The 23,677-nt window shown below is 40.6% G+C and overlaps 1 protein-coding gene across 4 annotated transcripts in view; it reads right to left on the minus strand.

Annotated features, from left to right (window-relative positions):
- SV2C (synaptic vesicle glycoprotein 2C) overlaps positions 1-23,677 on the minus strand; it is a 183,032-nt gene that overhangs the window by 125,848 nt on the left and 33,507 nt on the right. For 3 of the 4 annotated variants that reach the window (XM_034773883.1, XM_034773884.1, XM_034773885.1), the window contains one exon: positions 19,395-20,094. In XM_034773883.1, the coding sequence (XP_034629774.1) occupies positions 19,395-19,974 (580 nt within the window). In that variant the 5' untranslated portion in view covers positions 19,975-20,094. Of the gene's footprint in view, positions 1-19,394; positions 20,095-23,677 lie in introns of those variants that run through there. The other variant, XM_034773886.1, reaches the window with a different exon arrangement.

Below are 23,677 nucleotides of genomic sequence, written 5' to 3' on the forward strand. Positions count from 1 at the left end.
TGCACATGATAGTGTTTGTATTTTTAGCACCTTCATCTGAAGAAATAGGGTATTAATTCTACTTGTAGCAAATTTTCATCTTGCTTGGGAATATCCATGGCATATTTCTGGGAATAGAATCATATTTCTAGAAATTTCTATTACCACCTCAAGAATTATTACTACCATTAAGCACAAGCACAATGAACTCCCACTGTTATTTCAATGAGATTCCTCACATCCTAAGGGTTGCCACAATTTCACTACCCATTCTTAACCTAGACACATTTCCAGAGAATATAATGATTTTTAAAACCACTCCTATATACCAATCTTTTCAAGAACTATGCTTACCTCAGGGAAAACTATCATTCACACTAAGAACCAAATTTCAGCCATCAGAAAAAAATGAGAGTTTTAATATTATTCCAATGCAGAATTATCATATACACCGTAGTGACAGAGAGAACTAAGATTCTATCCATGTTGGGAGCAAAACAGTGCTTCTGCAGCTACAACGCTCTCTGAACACATGAATGGCTATCCAACTACAAAAGCAGTTTCTCCTCCCATGGTGTTCACACCTCAACTGCTAGCAGAACACCTCACCCTCCATGATTGAACTAACCTCGTTATCTCCATACTGATTTATACCTGCCTCTGGAAATTTCCATTACTTGCATCTGAAGAAGTGAGGTTCTTACCCACAAAAGCTTATGCTCCCAATACTTCTGTTAGTCTTAAAGGTGCCACAGGACCCTCTGTTGCTTTTCTCTGAACACAGTTGTCACCAGCAGGGTCTAGCAGTAAAAGTACAAATTGGGTGTGATTCCCCATTGCCTTGCACCTTGTGTAGCCAGTTATATCAGTGCAAAGCAGATGCAAGTGTTTGTAAAATGTTACCAAATCACAGTAGTCAAAGCCAATTCTCAGGTATTTTCTATCCTGTATCTATACATCGCTATACATAACAAACCTCACACTTCTATATAACGGCATATGAGGTATTTAAAAAAAAAAGTGGGTGTGCCAAACACTAGTTTTATTAGCAGAAAGAAGTCTTGTTATCTGCTACACAGGAACGATTATGTGAATATCAGTTACTATTCAGACCTATTTAAAAAGAAATGCTGAATATTTACTCAGGTGTTCCAGTAGTTGTACAATGACATGTGGACGATGTGTGTGGTCCAAAGTAAATATCACTGAAATTGAATTGGGAGACAACCACATGCTCACTTCCAGTAGGTAATTATTAAATACTAATATCTGGGCAATTTACACTTCCCGCTTTTTTTTTTAATTCAAAAACAATTAGACTACATTATCGGTTCCCAAACTGCACTCTTAAAATGAAAACCAAAAGTTCAAACTAGCAGAAACTACTTTGGATTTTAAATTTCTGGGCCTGTTTCTGACTGATTGGTTTCAGTGAAGCTACTCACGGAGTATGGTACTATTCAGTGTAAGGTTAGTAGAACAAGTTCCTGTGGATTTATGAAAAAAAAAAAATCCAAACCAGTAAACTTAGTTTAAAAATATCTCTGCTCAGACTTATAATCACATTTATTTAAAACTGGTAAAAAAAAAAAATGATGTGACATAGCCAGCAATCAACAAAGATACAATGTTTAGCTTCCATACTAAATTAGTCTCTTTAAAAAAAATCTGTTCAATGTGGCTCAAGAAATTTCAAGTTTCAAGAACCAAAAATTACTTAATTACTAGAAACCACGTGTGGCATCGAACATATTGGAAAAAAAAATCAAAGGAAAATTTGAAATGAGATTTTGTTCAAGATCTTCCTAACTGATCCACCAGATCAAGAGAAATTTAGTTTAGCCTCTTTCCACTGCACCCATGAAGCCTGTTTCTGGAAATAAATTGAAATGCAGGGGCTAAATTGATTAAGTACAAGATAATCCCACTGATTTCAATAGGAGTTAGGTGACTAGGCACCTTTGAAAATCCCACCAGGGGCCTATCTGCATCTTTAGATACCTAAATACCTTGAGATCCCAGTCCTTCAATTCACTGCACACTGGCACTTTGCTGCATCCAGACAGAGCCTCAGAGAAACCAGTGGGACTGCACAGGGGCTCAGTGTTAAGTCTGAGTGCAGGATCAGGAAGTTAGATGGATAAATCAATATGGACTTGGCAGGGCCGGTGCTTCCACTAGGCGACCCTAGGCGGTTGCCTAGGGCGGCAGGATTTGGGGGGCAGCATTTTGCCGCCCTCGGTGGAAATTCGGTGGCGGGGGGTCCTTCCGCTCCGGATCTTCGGTGGAAATTCGACGGTGGGTCCTTCACTTGCTCCAGGACCCGCCGCCGAAGTGCCCCAAAGACACGGAGAGGAAGGACCCCCGCCGCCAAAGACCCCAGGCCCCCTGAATGCTCAGAGGAGGAGTGCTGCCGCCTAGCGTGGCAAAAACCTTGGCGCCGCTCCTGGGACTTGGCAGTAAGCCTCAATCCACATAGGCAAACTAATGAGCCTGTATGTAGCCCCACTGAGTTCACTGCAGCTCGGGGTGGATGGTGAGGTTCAATCACATGGAGTAGCTTTATGGGACTGGGGCCTAGAATGCTGAGAAGCATTTCTGTACACTATAAAATATTAAAAGTAATAATGCTTGCCACAAATATAGTCACATTCAGGCCTCCTTTGCTGATAGACTGTACAAGGAATGTTTTCCTGGTGGCTGACATGTTTGTAGCAAAACCAAACTCCCCCCGCCTCCTTTTTTTGTAACTAATTTTAAATATGCACCATAACGTTAACAGTGAAATCTGAATGGCAGCAAAGCAGCTTTTTTTAAAGCAACTTTTTCAGCTGGATTAAATTTAATATTACTAGTGATGGGAGCAAGAAAAACTGTGTGACCTCATTAGCAGCATCTTTGTATTAATTAGACCTAAAGCAGCTGTCAAAGGTTGAATTGGTCTAACTCTCTTGGGCTGTGTCCCTGCTGCTGGCAGCACAATTTTATGTGGTAGATCTTCATTAAGTCAGCCTTTGTCTGTCAGGCCAATGAGTTCAAAGTCAATACCCTTTGAAATGAAGACAAGTAACTAAGAAACTGCAAACCATAAAGATGTATGTAGTAAGAGCTGAACTGACCTGATTTTTATGTTGTCTTTCCCCATCACAATCCTATGTAGTTGTCTCCCCTTGTTGTTCTTAGCTTATTTTATTTTTCCTCTGCAAAGCACCATGCATATCTATGACTGTACATAAGTAATAAATAATGAACTCTTCTAAAGGTCACAGACAATTGTTTCCTTAAATAACCAAAGAAAATTTTATTTTATTCAGTAAACACAGAAAATAAAATTAGGTTAGATTGTTAAATAACTAAGGGCTGGGATGCTAACACTTGCTTAAACTATAGAAAAAGTACAGAAGATTCTCAATAAACCTAATTATCTGTTATTTTAGAAGAGATTGTAGCCACTTCTGACCTGCCACTTTGTCCCCTGGGCAGCCTATCCTTTCACAATGAAGCCAGGATTTTTCTGGACTAGAATTATGTTAGATCATGTTTAACATATGCTAAAGTACAACTTGTCCTGACTAGAGTTTTAGAAGGTATTCAGGGGTGGCCCTAGACTAGCTGCCAGCAACTGGTGCCCCAGGCAAACCATGCAATCGGCACCCCCAAACCCCAAGGGGGGGGAGATCTAGGCTGAGGTTTTGGTAAACTGGGAAACATTTTGCCCCTTTTTTCCTTTTAATGTTTTTTAAGCATTTTTTTTAAACAGAGGCTTAATTATTCGGTTTGTCCATCCATCCGTCTGTCCAACCAATGTTTCTGAGATCAGATAAAATAGAGACACGAAATTTTCAGAATAGATTTGTACAGGACGGCTAGATGATATTTCAGTCTGATTTCAAATAAAAATGCATTAAAATGTTAATTATAATTTTTATTATTACAAATCCAAAATCATCCATTACGCTATCCTGCTTTAACTGCCATTACCACCACATCCAATATAGAAAGAAATAAGAAAACTCTTCAATTAACTTTAACCTGTATTTACAAAACACTCCGAATAAAAAACACTCTGTGCTCTTAAAACATGACTTTTCTTGCTTTAAGTTTTGAAAATTCAGTCACTAGTTCTTTTAGATCCAGTTTTCCAGCTATTTCATGCTCTATTGACGTTGTAACAAGTCTCTCTTGCACCATCGTTGACCGCAGATATGTTTTTATCAATTTTAACTTTGAGAAGCTACGTTCCCCACTAGTTACGGAAACTGGCAAAGTTAAAAGAATGCGTAGAGCTATAAAAATGTTTGGAAAACTGAGTTTATTTTCACAAACAAACTTCAGTACTTCTTCAGGAGTGGAATGTTTCTTAAGTCATCTTGAAAAAGCCTGAAGCTCACTACACAAATCTGTAGCATCAATGTCTTTTGAATTTTCATGAGTCAATGCCAACTCCAGTTTTATACAAAATTCTCTTATCTGTTTTGCTGTTTTCTTTTGCAAGTGGTAGATATAATTTTGAAAGCCAAATACTGACTCTAGCTGCTGCATCTGTTGAAATCTTTCGTCAACCGAGTGAATAGCAGTACCGAGGACTGCGAAGTAGAAATTCACTTTGAACCTTTGTTTTGGGTTTTGAATGGGTGTGTCTCGTCCTTCATACGAAAACTGCTGTTTCTTTTACCGAATGCGAACTGGCTCTGGGTCAAATTCTGTCGGAAAGTCTATTTCTTCAGCAATCTTGAGAGAATCTACCAGTGTTCTTTCAAACACTTCATCACTTTTGAATTCCTCCAGAATATTTTTAGTTTGCTGCAGTTTTTGAATAGCAGAATGTATGTTCAAGTTCTTTTCCTGAAGCTGCTTACTCTCTAAAAGGTTAATCTCTAAAAGGATATTATACCACAAAATGAGTGAAGTCACAAATTTGAACTTGGAAAGGCCATTTGCAAGAGCTTCTGCATCTGAATGGGCCATATTGCCAGATGATCCAGTAAAGGTAGTATCATCAGAAATTTCAATTAGGGCATCATAAATGTTTCCAAGTTCATAGCGAAGAGGCTTCAAAGCATCAGTGCAACTCTTCCATCTTGTCTGACTAAGTGGTTTCACAGTTAGAGAATTCACATGGCGAGTCAGAATCTCCCAACGGTGTGTTGAGCCTGAGAAAAACACATAAACATGTTGCACCAGGTCAAAGAAACTGCTTGCCTTCAAACAGCATCTAGCAGCATCATTGACAATGAAATTCAGAGAATGCGCACTGCAAGGAACGAAAAAGGCCCTAGGATTGATTTCCATCATTCTCCTTTGCACACCATTGTCTTTACCCTTCATATTACTCCCATTATCATAGCCTTGGCCAAGTAAGTTTTCAACAGATAATGACATTGTTTCAAGCTCTTGTAGCATAGTTTCAATCATAAATGCTCCAGGTGTCTCCTTCAGTGATACGAAACCCAAAAAATGTTCCTTTATGAGCACTTCAACATTATCTTCATCTGCAGACTTTTCCACAGCCACAAAACGAATGACAATCATCATTGGTTCAACATGACTCACATATGGTGTACTGTCCAGTATTATTGAAAAGTATTTTGCAGAATGGGCAGCTTTTACAATTTTTTTAATGGCATTTGCTAGGATTTGAATCAGTTCATTCTGCATATTTATTCCTAAGTAATGAACCTGTGTTTCATGATCAGTTATTTTACATAGATGCTCCTTCATGACTGGATCAAACAAAGCTAGATATTCAACAAATTTTAAAAAGTTTCCATTACCTGGAGTGTATAATTTTTTATTTCTACCATGGCCACAGAATGCTAAATTTTGCCCACCAAGAACTCTCACTAAAGTAATCAGACGCTCTAATATTTGTTGCCAATATTCTTCTTTTTCCTTGATCACACGTAAATTTTCTTCATCGATAGTTTTCCCTTTTTTCAATCATAATTCAAGTTCTTTCCAATTTTGAAAATATTCCAAATGTTCTGTATTTCTTTCATGTGAAGAGAGAATTGAAGATATGTTTTTCCAGTCCTTCGAACCATTTTCAGTAAGTGATGTACAACTGCTTGATTTTTAAACAACCTGCAGCAAAAGCAAAACACGGAGTCCTTCGACACTGAATATTGTAACCAGTTTCGATGAATTTCCTCTCCATTAATGAGTTTCCTCTTGCAATGCTGAGCAGAGAATTTTCTTTTATTTCCATCCTTAGGGAAGGGAAATTCATGAACTTGTTCAGGTCCATGTTCCACAAGAATTTGCCACACACTGTCATCACATCTGGGCCATGAAGATGTTGTGAGCTGCCTTCATCTACAAGTAAGTTTCCGTCATTTTGAGTTTCCAAACTGCTTTTTTGTGGATGTAAGCTAACCTCTCCAAGTAAAATTCCTTGATCTGGATGCTGTGAACTGCTTCCATCTTTATTTGGATTAAAGAGAAGATATTTCAGGAAGGATCCCTGCTGTTTTGCTTGGTCCTTTTCCTTCTCAGCCTTTCATTTACGATACTCAGCTCCCGAGGGTTTTCTTTTTCCTCTTTCTGCCATGGGGCATTTGAATATTGTTATGTACTGTGCTCCCGACTGCAAGCATTATAGCGTTAAGGATGGCTGACACATCAGATGGCTGGTGATTTAAACCACATTGCAACCATCCCAACACATCTTTTCACTGCTTAAAGGTTCAATGTTTGGTAACATACACACAGTTACCTATTAAAACAGTTAGTTATAGCATTTACACAGAAACAAAATGACCTTTTTCAACGTTATAACCGGACACCGGTTGTTTGGAAAATAATCCCCTTCCTCACAGCTACTTGCTTACAGTGTGACGTCATCTCTTTCATAGTCTATTAAGCATTAATGCTGTTACTTTTCTTTTATGGACCTTATTTATTACATGTGAACCAGTTACAACAAAGAAAAGTTCATAATTATACATCCCGATAATAATGCTAAGGTTTAAGAACTCTTAAAGATACTCATATTGTGGATTTATAATGCTGAAAGACGTTATTCTTTATTCTTTGGCACCAAGAAACACAATTTTCCACAGTATTCGCTCGATTCTTAACCATCGACCGGCGACGTGCGTTAAAATGACTGTTTGACATGTATCAACTCAGGATATCTCCGCTCTACATGAATTTCCGGCTACGCAACCTTGATGTGTATTCGAGTTAGGTGTCACTAGCATTGCAGCTCTTGCCGCTGGCGGATGTGTTTCATTGTGGCTGAGTTATTGCTTATCACAACTGCGGAGTGGGTCATCTTGACCTTACGTCGCAAATTGAAATATTTTTTTTGCTAAAATATTCTTTATTTTTGCAATAAATAAAAAATATGACATAATAAATTCTCAGAAATGTAGAGAAATGAATTATAATTCATATTCCCTCCGTATGCGCATGGGAATTGAAATAATGACATGTTTGGTTTTTTGTTTTTTTATTTGATTTTTTTCCCCCTTGAATTTGGCACCCTAGGCAACCCCCTAGTTCACCTATATGGATGGGCTGCCCCTGAAGGTATTAGTTATATTGAGCTAGCTAACACGGACTAACATCACATCTTTAAATCCTAATCTAAGGAAAGTCTCCGACATCTTGTCCTGTTGGTCGCAAAATGGAGTCAGAGTGTCTCTGACCTCCAAGATCTGTTTAGAACCTTCTCACACACTTTTGAACCTCACTCTTGAGAATACCCTGTTTAATTCAAGTACCTTCTGATGAGCTTTGGGGAAGACATTAAGTCAAGGTAATATCTGATTCTGAATTTGTGAGGTTTCAGTAAACACCTTGATGACTCAAGTAAACTCTCCTTGGATGTTCACCTTCCCAATCCCAGCACTATTATCTCCTTATGGTTGCATTTACCCTCATGTATGAATCATTAGGATGCCTACAAATCATCCAAGGATGATAGAAGCTTGGCACAAGTTGAGTGAGAGAGTTCTCCACTTTACAATTCTGAATTCTAGTACAGAACTAGAAAATTAAAAATCATAGTAACAGAAGTCAATGAAAATAACTGATCATGTTGGTTATAGCATGTCACCCTCATTAAATAACTCAGAATACTTTAAAAACAAAAAGAAGAAAAAAGCCCTTCCATAAGCAGCTGAATGGTATTTTATCTTAGATTTTTGATCACAGCAAATGCTGCAAAGAAATCTAAGATGCTCACAGAAAAATCTTTCAACAGACCACACTTCATCTCACCAGGTAACAGTAAGAATTAAACAGAATCTGCAAAAGACAGGTCACATGTTTCAACACCTTGCAAAGCAGGCTAGTAGTTTGCAACTGTGGATGTGGGAACAGAATACATGTGGACAAATATAAATAATGAGACACCCACTCAGAGAGAGAGAGAAAGATCCTGTGACTTAGTCAACCCTACATCATTTACGCTTATATAACTCTTCACCTTATTCTTTAAATATAAAGTATTCTCTGTGATTACAGATTGAAAGAAAACATTTAACCATAACTTTGTGTTCCTTAGAAAAAAATCAGAAATTCTACTACTACATCAGCTGAAGTGTAATTAACCTTTAAACAACACCAGGATTCATTCTGAATAGCATTAACCTTTCAACACAGTGAAAACAACAATTGGGCAATAGAGCAAAGAGAAGCTAAACTTATTATGCTTGGAAAATTGGTTTTGGATGCAGGCCTATAGTGCAATTTGAACCTCTGAATCCTCAGAGATGCATAATATCTTTCTACAGCATTTTGGGGCTGTTTGTTTTATTTCCATAAATTACCGTCAGTGAAGACATTTTTGGTGACTTTTTCAGTCTCTATGGAATTCAGTTAGATATCTGTCATGCAAAGAAAAAATAAATTATTTCTCTCTGGTGATCCGCTGTCGTCAAAAGCCTTGAAGACACTGCCATAGTGCAGACCCATTTCCCCCACACATTGTTGCCTCTTTCAAAGATTAAAAAAATAGAAAATTAAAAAGCACGGAAATGTTTTATCATTTCTCACACGTGCAAGTGTGCTTTTATATAAGTAAGTCAGTTACTGTAGTGGAAAGTAACACGCAATGAGCTACCTTACAAATTCTAATGGGGTGGGGAATACCCTTCTGGAACTTCACCAGATCTTTTTCTTCTTCAATCTCTACTGTTATTCTGAGCACAGAGACTATGATTTGCCCTTAGTCCTTGTGAGGGTCCCCTTATGCGAAGAAAGCTCCTTGAGCCCTCTTCTGCTGCTCACCCTCACAAGGGCCAGGGATAATCTAGCCCTTAATGTTTTTTGATGTGCTGCTGCAATCCAGCCAGTAAAAGGGACACAACTAAACAAACTGTATTCTTAGATTTATGCTGATACTGGTGATAACAGCAATGATGCTTCAGACCATCAAGGAAGAAAAAAAATTATCTCCAGGAGAAAAAAGAGAGAGGAAAGTATATTAGGCAGTTGTAAAAAAGTTCAGAGGCAAGTTAGGAAAAATCCTAGTTGTCAGACAGCAGCCTTGGACAAACAAAAACCAAAGCTGGTCAAGCAAAATGGAACTATTTACTGCTTATTTGATGAGCTGCTGACCAAACTCTTGTGAATTCACTGAGCAGCACATCCTACCAGAAACTAAACATGACAACTGGTCTGACACCTGTTTCAGGGTACATGCTATTGAATGGATCTGCCCACAGGCAATAAGAAGTGCTGCTATTATTTTGTGCCATTTACAAAGAAACTGAGGTCACAGGCCAGCATTCATGTTTTTATTTCAGATCAGATGTACCAGTCAGTCCATATGCCTCGGATTTTCACGTTCTAGTGTGATTACTACTATAGCTTGTAATTTCGTTGAGAGATTTCTGTAGTGCTAATCATTGATGTATCTGTGCACCTCACAGATATTAATGGGTTTACACTCCCAGCACCCACGTGAGGCAGGGAAATATTACCCCCATTTTACCAATAAGGAAACAGAGCACACAGTGATGAAGAGACTTATGCAAGGCCATACAAGTAGTCTGTGGCAGAAATAGGAACAGATCGCAGATCTCGTAAGATCTCGCAGATCTCACTCTTGTTCCTTAACCACAAGACCAGCCTCCAAAACAGATTCAACTTAAAAAAATACAAACGCACTCCTTTTGGCTACAGAAAAATTGGGCCAGTCATATTTTCTTGTGGACAATCAACTATGAGATCTGCCTTGTCCATGAATAAGTCATCAGCAATGGCTTCTCAGAGGGTTTGGATATCTCATTTAATTAAGCAAGTAAACTTCTGGATAAAAACAACAAGGAGTCTGGTGGCACCTTAAAGACTAACAGATTTATTTGGGCATAAGCTTTCGTGAGTAAAAACCTCACTTCTTCGGATGCATAGAGTGAAAGCTACAGATGCAGGCATTATATACTGACACATGGAGAGCAGGGAGTTACTTCACAAGTGGAGAACCAGTGTTGACAGGGCCAATTCAATCAGGGTGGATGTAGTCCACTCCCAATAATAGATGAGGAGCTGTCAATTCCAGGAGAGGAAAAGCTGCTTCTGTAGTGAGCCAGCCACTCCCAATCCCTATTCAAGCCCAGATTAATGGTGTTGAATTTGCAAATGAATTTTAGTTCTGCTGTTTCTCTTTGAAGTCTGTTTCTGAAGTTTTTTTGTTCAATGACAGTGACTTTTAAATCTGTAATAGAATGACCAGGGAGACTGAAGTGTTCACTTACTGGCTTGTATATGTTACCATTCCTGATGTCCGATTTGTGTCCATTTATTCTTTTGCGGAGGGACAGTCCGGTTTGGCCAATGTACATGGCAGAGGGGCATTGCTGGCACATGATGGCATATATGACATTAGTGGATGTGCAGGTGAATGAGCCCCTGATGGTGTGGCTGATGTGGCTGGGTCCTCTGATGCTGTTGCCAGAGTAGATATGGGGACAGAGTAGGCAACGAGGTTTGCTACAGGGATAGGTTCCTGGGTTGGTGTTTCTGTGGTGTGGTGTATAGTTGCTGGTGAGTATTTGCTTCAGGTTGGGGGGTTGAATGTAAGCGAGGACTGGCCTGCCTCCCAAGGTCTGTGAGAGTGAGGGATCATTTTCCAGGATAGGTTGTAGATCGTGGATAATGCGCTGGAGAGGTTTTAGCTGGGGGCTGTATGTGATGGCCAGTGGTGTTCTGTTATTGTCCTTGTTGGGCCTGTCCTGTAGTAGGTGATTTCTGGGTACCCGTCTTGCTCTGTCAATCTGTTTCCTCACTTCCCCAGGTGGGTATTGTAGTTTTACGAATGCTTGATAAAGATCTTGTAGGTGTTTGTCTCTGTCTGAGGGGTTGGAGCAAATTCGGTTGTATCTTAGGGCTTGGCTGTAGACAATGGATCGTGTGATGTGTCTTGGATGGAAGCTGGAGGCATGTAGGTACGTATAGCGGTCAGTAGGTTTCCGGTATAGGGTGGTGTTTATGTGACCATCACTTATTTGTACTGTAGTGTCCAGGAAGTGGATCTCTTGTGTGGACTGGTCCAGGCTGAGGTTGATGGTGGGGTGGAAATTGTTGAAGTCCAGGTGGAATTCTTCAAGGGCCTCCTTTCCGTGGGTCCATATGATGAAGATGTCATCAATGTAGCGCAAGTAGAGGAGGGGCACTAGGGGACGAGAGCTGAGGAAGCGTTGTTCTAAGTCAGCCATAAAAATGTTGGCATACTGTGGGGCCATGCGGGTACCCATAGCAGTGCCACTGACTTGAAGGTATAAGTTGTCCCCAAATCTGAAGTGGTTGTGGGTGAGGACAAAGTCACAAAGCTCAGCCACCAGGCTTGCTGTGGCCTCATCAGGGATACTGTTCCTGACAGCTTGTAGTCCATCCTCATGTGGAATATTGGTATAAAGTGCTTCTACATCCATGGTGGCCAGGATGGTGTTTTCAGGAAGAACGTCAATGCACTGTAGTTTCCTCAGGAAGTCGGTGGTGTCTCGAAGATAGCTGGGAGTGCTGGTAGCATAGGGTCTGAGGAGAGTGTCCAAATAGCCAGATAATCCTGCTGTCAGAGTGCCAATGCCTGAGATGATGGGGCGTCCAGGGTTTCCGGGTTTATGGATCTTGGGTAGCAGATAGAATACCCCTGGTCGGGGTTCTGGGGGTGTGTCCATGTAGATTTGTTCCCGTACTATAGCTGAGAGTTTCTTGAGCAGATGGTATAGTTTCTTTTGGTATTCCTCAGTAGGATCAGAGGATAGTGGCCTGTAGAATGTGGTCTTGGAGAGTTGCCTGGCAGCCTCCTGTTCATAATCTGACCTGTTCATTATGACTACAGCACCTCCTTTGTCAGCCCCTTTGATGATAATGTCAGAGTTGTTTCTGAGGCTGTGGATGGCATTGCGTTCTGTACGGCTGAGGTTATGGGACAAGTGATGTTGTTTGTCCACAATTTCAGCCTGTGCATGTCTGCGGAAACACTCTATGTAGAGGTCCAGTCTGTCATTTCGACCGTCAGGAGGAGACGACGGAAGTAGGCTTCCAGATCACCGCAGAACTGTATCATGTTCGTGGGCTCCGACTCAAGGAATATTTTCAACGCACCACTGAACAGTGCACTGACCCACAGGAACCCTCCTACCAACACTACAAGAAGAAGAACTCTGCGTGGACTCCTCCTGACGGTCGACACTGGTTCTCCACTTGTGAAGTAACTCCCTGCTCTCCATGTGTCAGTATATAATGCCTGCATCTGTAGCTTTCACTCTATGCATCCGAAGAAGTGAGGTTTTTACTCACGAAAGCTTATGCCCAAATAAATCTGTTAGTCTTTAAGGTGCCACCAGACTCCTTGTTGTTTTTGTAGATACAGACTAACACGGCTACCCCCTGATACCAAACTTCTGGATGCTTATCCAAGCCTGTTAGGGGTGCAGAACTGCAAAAACAGGCTCTCCTATGGGTGAATGATCAGGTCAATTCTTTTATCTAAGATAGTAAACTAGTAAACTCAGCATTTTATATACGTATATTACAATTTGAGGTTGTTGTTTTTTTAAAACTTTCCAATTCTAGCAATATAAGAGTATGGAACTGACTAACACTGAAAACTTCTTACTATTATAGAACAGCTGGAACTATAAGATATTTTTTTAACATTTTACAAAATATTTTTTCTTAAAAAAAAAAGACTAACTTGAAAGTAAGGCTGGTATGGAAAGAATTCCAGCCTATCCCAAAAGAAGGTATCAAGGTTATTCCCTTCCTACCACTCTGTCCCTTTTCTGGTTTCTCCTTTTCTTCCACATCAATGCTAAGCTACTGATCCTGACTTCAAGGCTCTGCATAACACTTACTCCCACCTGTGATATATCCCCTACCATTCTCTTCCCTCCACCCTAACTTGTCTTTTCACCACTCACTTTTGCTTCTTTTACTCACTTCCAACTTTATGCGCTTTTTCACTCTGCCCCTGAGACTTTGAAATGCCTGAAATCTGGTATTCTCCTCCTTTAAAAAAACCAAATGTCCTGAAAACATACCTGTTCCATGAAGCTCTACTTCAAACTGTGTGTTTGTTGTCCCATATATTGCTTTGTATTGTATGGAATTGTTTCTCTAATCTCTTTGGGGCAAAGACTCATTTTATTTGGCACATTTACACTGTATGCAGGGAAGGGTACATAAACAGCACTATATAACTGAATAACAAATACATTTTCACAGTATCTTATACCCTAAAATATTAGGATCAATTCATCCCTGGAGTAAAAGGGACACAACTCCCATTAAAGGCACTGACTTACCACTGAGCTGTGAATGTGATCCATTGAAAATACGTCTGCATCTACATTAATATACATACAAAAATGACATTAAAAACATTAAGTTTGCAAAGTCAAGCATTCAAAAATTAGAAAATGCCAGAATTTAGATTGTCCATGAAGCTTAAAACTGTCCCCTTGTGTATATGCATTATGACACAGTCTTTAATTACATGATCATATGCTATTTTTTCCACAGGAGTCCTGCTTCAGTCAGTGCATAGGATGAACCTGCTCTTGGGAAGAATCACGGCTGTGGAGTGAAGGAGGCTGTTTCTAGGATTCAGTCTCATTTGTCTAAAAATCTGAAGGTGTATAGTGAAAGAGGCAGGGCACCACATGAAGAGATATGATGCATTTGTGGTAAGATAGATGAATACCACACAGGAGAACTTAATCTATCCCTGCCTCTGACGTGGCCTTCCTGTATGTTACTGAGCTACCCACTTAACCAATATTTTGGCAGATGGCCACTAGTTTTGAGCTCCTCATATTTTTGCTGTCCAACTTGATACACATGGGGCTTGATTTAAGTGATGAGCATACATTTCAATTCATTTATTAATAGTGGTAGATGGTCAGTTCCTCTGGCAGTAAGACAGCATGGTATGGGGGAAATGAGCACAGTGTTGGGAGTCAGGAGATATTTAGTGTTAATCTTAGCTCTGCCTGATCCACTGAATGGCCTCATCAGTAAACAAACAAACAAACAAACAAAAACACCCCTCCCAAAACCTCCTTTTTCACTGGGCAGATGTAGACATAAATTCATTAGCATTTGTGAGGCACTTAGATACTAGTCTGATGGACACCCATGAGAAATTAATAATTCTGTATTATTTGCTTTGGATGGTGTGCAGTAAATAAGGAAGTGGCCACACACTGAGTGATGAGGATAAAAAAAATATTGAAGAACTACCTAGACATTGAATGAGACGACGGGGAGATTGACCCTGTAGAAAAAAATAGTGTATAATTAAAGACTATCATAATTCATAGGCACATGGGAGCCATGTTAAGGTCAAATGGGCAACATAAATTCTTGCATTTTCTAACATTCATGTACTTGACTTTGCAATCTATGTAACACTCTTTTAATATAGGGTTTTTTTGTAAGTAGTTTATAGGGCTTTTAAGGAAAAAGGTAAACACTAATTCTATTATGTACATGAGTAAGATTTGAATTCTAGGCCTTCAGCACTGCAACTTAGCTTGAGCTACAGACATTAGCTTGTAGCAAGAGAAAGGTGTACCCTAGCAGGGGAAAATGGACTGCTAGCACCAGGTACTGGATCCAGCATTTGGTCAGGGGGAGCTCAGACTGGCTCCCTCTTTTACCTGCTGAAGGAGATTGTGGACTCCTGTCCCATGTAGTGCCACTTGACGGGGCTAAGGGGAGCATGACCTGGCTCTCGCCTCTTCCACTCCACACTACAGTTCCTCTGACAGCAGCAAGTTGTCTGTTTTCAGGATTTTCAGTGCAGTGTCTGTGGCTGTGGAGGTGGCAGTGTCAGCATGGGCCCATTTCTTTAGAATGTTCATGTTTAATTATTATTTTGAAAAGCTACCAACATTTTTGCTGACAAAGGAAGCATGCACTTGGAAATGGCAATTGTCAACAGTTTATAACAGCTAAACATGAATGGAATTTCCTGGAACAAAGAGAAGGCACTTCTCTAGTCCGAAGGCTTTCTCCCTGCCAAATTACGAAGAACTGCTGCAAACACTGGAGGTGTGAGAGCTTCTCAAAAAAGGTCATCAGAATCTTTTATAACAGAAAGTGTTAGGCACCGTAAACATAAATGGTTGCCATCAGCTCCTCCGATAATAAATTATAATCAATGAATCACAGTATGTGTAACTAAACAATGGTTTCCTCCTTCATGAGTCATCTCTTTCTATTCTCCCCCTTACAATGAAAAGCATGAGATCTCACATAAACTGACTACATGATATTGTGTGTGATACTTGGGCTTTATACATCATCTTGAGGTGATATCATGGCCCCTCCTTCTCTCTGCCCCTCACTATGTTGGTCTCAGTCCACCAGCTTGAATTTAGCAAAATCACAATAAGACTGCCCATAAGGCAGGCTAGTACACTTTCTCCCTTTGAATGATCTCATAAACTGAGGCTAAGATGTTCTGTTTGAATCTACAAGGAAGGCAATTCCATTGTGATTTTGCTAAAGTAGTCAGGAAGCATTCAGTGGGAAACAGATTGACATCTTTTTATCCTTAGAGTCAGTAGAAAACATTGTATTTTTCTTGTTTTTTTGAACTCCCAGGAGAAGGCTTTGCCTCAAGGGAAAATATTTTTAGTACATCGGCTTGAGTGTATCTGCTCCCGCACTGAGTGCAATTCCAAGAAACATAAGTTTCTACCTACTTGGCAATGGAAAGAAAATCATTGAAAACATTTCTACAGAAATTAGAGTCTAACGAATATGTTGGATTTCTTAGATCTTCTTCCTAATAATTGCATCAACTTTTAGCCCTGGTGCCATAACTTTAGAATCCTAACAACATTAATAATCCCATTAAGTTATGAAATTATAATAGTAAAACAATTTTAAGGTCTGTCTAAAAAGACCCAGTTAGGATGTGATCATGATGTGAATTTATAACAGCAAAATAATGGAAATGCATGTCTGTGAAGGCCCAGTTATGATGCCATTAAAATGCTTCTGCCACAGAGTCTCATGATATTGAAGAATACTACATATTACTGGGGATATAGTTATTCCATCTATGCAGGCTGTGTATATAATGGATATAAATATAATGTTCACCACTTGTATTGTAGTATTGCAATCTACAGCACTTGCATTTTGCTAGGGGGCAGGTAATATCACTATGTTTTTGTGGGCCCTATAGCTATGATAACCCAAGGTGTCACAGTGTCATTGGTACATATTAGGGGAAGGTAAGGCTGCAATGGCAGGCTTAATTCTGATTTTCCTTGCTTGTGTGTGTTAATCTTTTAAAGAGGTATTACCAAATAAATATTTTATAACACAGAATCTAATATTGTTACTACAAAAAGATACAGGAACATTTATTGTAATTTCCATATTTGAGGCGTGAGACTACTATATAACTATCTAAGTATTAAGTGTGTTCTGTTTTCTTAACTTTACAAACAAGGTTTCAATTTACATAATTTCTGAGGAATAAATTCATACACATTTCTGTAATGAATCTTAGTTAAGATTTGCCAGAAATCATTTTAATTCCACTGAAACAGTGTAGCCAACCTTGAGTGCAGAATGAGCCACACCCAGCAGAGATCAGGATGACTGCCCTATGAAGAGCAGCAGAAGAAGGCAATGCTCAGGGATTAGAGACCGCCAAGAGTGCGCAGGCTCTAGCAAAGAGTCCTGACAGTTAGGGCTCAAACTTCAGCCAGGTAGGGCTGAAAGTGGCCTGCCAAAGCAGGAAAGGCCCCAGGCAGGAAGTCCTGGGAGGAGAAAGAGAAGCTTTTGTTTGTGTGAACTTTTGGCTGGACTTGAAAAATGAACAAACATTCAAAATAAAGTTAATAGTGCACAACTCAAGAAGGGATGGGAATGAACAAAAAAGAGTCTATGTTTCTTGAACAGTCCAAGAGGGGGAACTGAGGCAGGCTGCCTGTAGCACGACCCTAGGCCATGCAGAGTCACAGAAGAGGTGGCCAGTCCACTACAACTGGTATAGTTGGCAGGATTTGACAGTCATCTATTATTAAGGAAGGACGTGGTAACAGTGCAGCAATTGGAGGAAGCTGTTCATCTGATGTCTGAACAACTGCAATCTACATAGGCAGTTCTTCTGCAGGAACAATGGCAGCTGCAGAAGGCAGAGTGGGACATGCAGTGGAAGGTACAGATGGTGGGGTTTGGGGCCTAGCAGTCCTGGCAGGGAGACCACTGCCTCCTACATGAGAGTAATCTCTGTGCGTGTTTCTGATGTGGCAGATAAGGGCACAGAAGATTTGAGTGCCGCAGGAAGCAGTATGAATACTGTATGGGGACATATAAGAAAAAATAGAAGCATGGGAGGGTAAGGTCCCAGAGTAAGGGTCCACCCAAACATTTTAGAGCGGAGAGACAGGACACAGTAAAAGGGTATGTCCTTCCATAATGAAGTTGGTGGGAAGGGAAAATCCCTGAAGACCAAAAGAGAGAAACAAAGAGATGGGCAGTCAAGAGGGGAGACAGTCTGTATGTTACAGAAATACATCAGCCCCAGCTACCAGTGGTCAGGGAAACACGTGGGGGTGATGATGGTCACAGCAACCTCTACTGTGATTGAGTGGAGGGAAGAAATAAAGCCAGAATTGGCTGCTGGGCAACATGCTCAAAATGTGGGAACCCATAGGGAATGGCAGGGTTGTATTAGCATTTGGGAGAAGGGAACGATGACTGAGGCTGTAATAAAAGTGGACCTTCCCGTCATGGCAACACCTCCTGCCAAGGTGTGAAATAGAGCCCCAGGAGGAGACGATATAGGCAGCATGACCTCTTTGGTAGAGAAGTATCAGCTGGAATTAGCTGCTATGGAAGAAGCCAGGTAGCTTGCTCTGTTGTATGAATTCAGCCATCTATCTCGGTCATCAATTAGATATCTTCATTAATTTTGATGAAAGACTAATCTTAGCACCACACAAATAACTAATGTCTTTTGTCTCTAGCAACAAAGTATATGAGCCTTCAACTAATATAAAAGCAAAGACTATCTTAAAGGATGCTTATTGGTGCAAATTCTGCCCTCAGTTATATCCCTGCATCCCTAAAGAAGCCAGTCAGGGTGCACGGGTGTAAATGAGAACAGAATCTGATTTACTGTATAAAAACCTAGCGAGTAAACTATTGGCGTCAATGTAGAGAATTCCATCTGAAATAGGCTAAATACCTTAGTAAGACAGCTTCTGTCATTACTTAAATTTTGTAGGATAGTCTAATTTTTACATGCTGAACATTTAGGAAATTCAGATAGTTCCAAAACAGTCAGGAACAAAGGGACAAGAATTAAAACAGTAGCAAAACTGAGCTAACGTGAAAATGAGAGAGTTCCAACAAAACCATGCGCTATAAAGATAAAAGAAACAAATAATTTTAACACTGTAGGGTCACAGTCTACTCATTTACGCCAGGGTAAATCCAGAATAGCTTCACTCATCAGATCACATTTTTAATATAGTTCTTCTGGATGTCTATTGCTGTAATTGAAAGCAAAATTTCAAACAACAGTAGGTCAAAGCGCATTACAGATCTTCTATTGTGCTGACGAAAGATCCACATAGCCAGTTACTGTGTGGCAAGCTAGTGGACTGTAGATTTACACCCCGCTTGCCATGCAGAAAATCCTGAAGACAAGCCCTTAGACTACAGAGAAAAAGAAAACACCCAGGACTATCTCAACAGTATTTGTGTAGCTACTTTTGTTGACTGACCGTAAAAAACAAAAAAAAATTTAAAAAATTACTGTTTTCATTAAATGCATTTCAGCCATTTAATACATTTAGTGACTTGCAAAGTCACATTTAATAGAAGAAAAAAATTATTTTTCTTAACAAGCATTAGTGTTGACAAAATAATAAGTAGACAGACTACAAATGTAATTTGTCATACAGTAGAAATATATAGATTTGACTCACCTAGCCATCCTGATCCAGAATTGGGTATGCACATGTCTGTCTCAGCACTGGGCAACACAAATCCAACCACAAAAACCTCTACCCCATCAGCCATTAGTGCCATTCCAAGAACAAAGAAGAGGGCCCACTGAAAACGGCCATGTCCGCACTCTTGTATAATCAGCTCATACTGCTGCGCTAGCTCCTCTTCATCAGCTTTCCTTTCTGTTTCCAGTTCATGACGGTCCTTATATTCATCATGGATGGGCTGCTGCAGGGCCACTATTCCATCCTTGCCTTGCCCTATGTTTGGGATTCCCTGATATTCCCCCTCGTAAATCTCATCATCTTCATCATGCCCTTCAGTTGCTTCACTTGACCCTTCATCATCATTGGCTTCTCCATCATAATTTCCTCCTTGTGTATAGTAGTCTTCATCATCTTCCTCATCCTTGAATTGTTTGTAGGATCTCTGCGTATACCCATCCTGAACTTTGTCTACCGTTTTATTCACCTTCTTTACAGTTTGTCTCTTCACCTCCTTGGCAATGTCCTTAGCCCCTTTCACTAATGAAGTCCTGTCTTTGTATGTGTCTTCCATCTTGTATTAATGTATGATGGTCCTACTGCAAATGGATCTATTGATTCTGTCTGGAATATCTATTCTGCGCTAGACGTCAACAGTGGAGATGCGAGAACATGTTCAGCTTCAACAAGATATCTGCAAAATATAAAAAGAGAATATCCTTATTTATATTTTGTTCCCTCTTAGATGCTCCTTCACACTGGTACAGTACCATATTAATAATTGTTTGGGAGCTACAGCTTTCAGTGGCTGCATTTCCACAACTATAACAAAGGGCTCCAAAGATGGTATACATACATTTTCTTTGAATGTTATTAAGAAAATGCTCTTAAGAAAATCCCTGTTTCCCTACACATTTGCACTATGGAATTTATTGTCTGCTGGTGTCTCATCCAACATTAATTTTCAGTCTGAAAGAAAAAAATCTCTATACTAGTGCTTTAAAATAAACATAGTGTGTTTCCAATTTATGAAAAAAATGTTAGGGATGAACATGGCACCACAATGTCATTTTTTAAGAAGTTGATTTATGCTTGTGAAAAGTGAACAGATGAACAGTTATGGACACATAAGTCTATTTACAAATATCAGCTGTGCAAGCTTCCCCATATTAGCCCATCAATGTGCTTCAACTTTGATCCGGAGGAGCCACATCTAGTGATGAAAGGGTAGTCCAGTCTTCATAAAGATTCAAAGATTGGTCCAAAGTATGTTGAAATCAATGGAAAGACTTCCACTGACTTCAATAGATGTTAAATCATGCCCTCAATCCTTACTGCCAGTTTTAAACTGTAATGATGTTGACACCTGAACTAAGGAAATGGACTGAGAACATTAGCTAATTGCACATAGGCCATGAAACATTCTGTGGTTAATGCCTTATAGTCATGTTGGGTGGTATTTCCAAAGCAGCTAAGTGATTTAGTACATAAGAATGGCCATACTGAGTCAGACCAAAGGTCCATCCAGCCCATTATCCTGTCTCCCGACAGTGACCAGTACCCCAGAGGGAATGAACCTAACAGATAATGATCAAGTGATCTCTCTCCTGCCATCCATCTCCACCCTCTGACAAACAGAGGCTAGGGACACCATTCCTTACCCATCCTGGCTAATAGCCATTAATGGACTTAACCTCCATGAATTTACCTAGTTCTCTTTTAAACCATGTTATAGTCTTAGCCTTCACAACCTCCTCAGGCAAGGAGTTCCACAGGGTCTTATGTTAAGTTGATTTTATAGTGTGCCTCCCTCCAGTTAAAATTAGCATATACTATAAACGGGAAGGGGCTAAAGAAAGTTATTTTGAAGAAGTTTTGCTTTAAGAAATATATGACTGAAAAAGTACTCAAACTGATATAAATTAAAAACTGAACCGGTCAGATTAAAAGCCAATATTTGGTTGGTTTTTTTTAAATCAAATTCCCTTCCTTATCTCTAATACATTCAATTATTTTTTCCCATTTTTGCTGTTTGCATAAACAAGTAGTTCATGCAGTGGTTCTCATGCCTCAACATGCAGTGCTTGGGGTACAAACAGTGCATAGGAATGTTTAAAACCAAGATAACTACTGTTTTTGTTGAAAACAATTTGATTCATTAAACCATTTACATTAATAATAGGTTTAAACTCCCCCCCCCCAAAATGTTTTACTAATTGGCCTTTTAAAAATAAAGAGTATTTTACATTTAAGGTGGAATTTTCAAAAGTGCTCAGTATCGGCTTAACTCTGCTCCTCGCACTAAAGTCAATGACAGTTTTGCAACTGAGCTCCGTGGGAGTAGATCTGAACCAATGCTGATTCCTTTTTAAAATCCACCCTTAAAGTAATGTGTTGTACTGAATATTTATCCTTAAAAGTGTAGTTCAGAAATCCATTTTTAGATTGGCAATGTTCTGGGGCATAGGCAGAATTATAAAATGCATTATGAAAGATAGGACACAGTAATTTTAATAACAGAAAAAACTGAAGTAATATAATGTGCATCTAACCTTAAAAATCAATATGTTTAATGAAACTAAAAGAAATGTTAGGACTTTCTTCATAAATATTACCAAAAGTCACCACAGTTCTCTATATTTCTTTTTATTCCCTCAGTCTACATTAATTTTACACATTTTGAATGTTCCTCAAATCAATCAAAGGTCAGAGTACCCTTCAAATGTTTTATGCAAACCAAAGCAGTCACCAGCAGAAAAATTGAGCACTTAAAAAAATAAGAATGTAATATTTATGATGGAAAACTATAGCCTAATTTTAGACTCATATTGTTCCTCCTAAGTAGGTCTATTGGGCCAAGGCCACTGCTGTCATTAAAATTCTTTAGCTTTGAAAGTCTCCCTCAAAAGACATTATTGGTATGGTGACCATAGTCCCCTGAATATGGGATGCCTGGTACAATTACCCATATTCAAGTGAGTTCAACGATAATCAATCAAAACTATGCAGTACAAACATTCAAATTAACATCAGGTTGACAGAGCCCCTGTTAAAAAGAAATACTGCGTAGTTGGATTCTTTTTATTTACCTTCTTATCTTTAAGGCTTTAGGGTTCACACAGGGATGGGTAACACACGCACCCCTACCCTCTCTCTCTCTCTCTCTCTCTCACACACACACACACACACACACACACACACGGAGAGATCACACACACACTCCCATACACCTCTCTTAGGCTAGGTCTACACTGGGGAGGGGATTGATTTAAGATATGAAAATTCAGCTACGCGAATAGCGTAGCTGAATTCGACGTATCCAAGCCGACTTACCCCGCTGTAAGGACGGTGGCAAATCGACCGCCACGGCTCCCCCGTCAACGGCGCTTACTCCTACCTGGGCTGGTGGAGTATGCGCATCGATTCGGGGATCGATTGTCGCGTCCCGATGAGAGGTGATAATTCGATCCCCAAGAGATCGATTTCTACCCACCGATCCAGGCGGGTAGTGAAGACAAGCCCTTACATAGGGGAGGTGACCGACAGACCTAACCCTCCCTGCCCAGTGCTCTCTGCCCTCCATGCCTGGCTGGGCCCCCGGGACAGACCCAGAGCGGGGGTGGGTGGGTGAAAGGGGCTGCTGTGGAGCCTGCAGGTTCAGGACATGAACAGGCTGGAAATTGCTTCCTCCCCACCACTCCAGAGCTTAGCTGAGGAGAGGAGAGGCTCCCCTATGCCAGCATTGTGCTGGGCCTTGGCACATGCAGGGCTCAGCTCCTCCAGGCCAGTGTCCCGGGCTGGAGGGCCTTGGGCTTTCCCAGGGCACCAGCCCAGCCAGAGGCAGTGGGGAAGGAAGGAGCCTGCCAGCCAGGCTGTTGGTGAGCTGAGCGCTCCTGCCAGGAGCTGGTTCTCCACACAGCACTGGGAGTGGGACGCGACCTGCCGTAGGGGATATGGAGGAACAGCAGGGCGTGGGCCAAGGGGCAAAGCAGGGAGAGGACAGCGAGAGGGGAAGCACATAAAAGGCAGATGGGTGAGCAGCAGAGGTGACACATAATCGGCCACCGCCTGGCACCTGCCCACACTCACCAGCCACCACAGCACACAGCCAGTGCCGGGGGGATGAGAGCTGAGAGCCGGCCTCATGCTGCACCTTTGCCCCGCCACCAGCCTTGCACACCCAGCCCCCATTGTCGGCCACTGGAGCCGCGCCCCCCCCCCACACACTCACGGCTGGTGGGTGGGCAGCTGGCGAACGGAGATCTGACCAACAGTAC

This window comes from Trachemys scripta, chromosome 6 (genome assembly GCF_013100865.1).
Source record: "Trachemys scripta elegans isolate TJP31775 chromosome 6, CAS_Tse_1.0, whole genome shotgun sequence".
Taxonomy (NCBI): Eukaryota; Metazoa; Chordata; order Testudines; family Emydidae; genus Trachemys; species Trachemys scripta.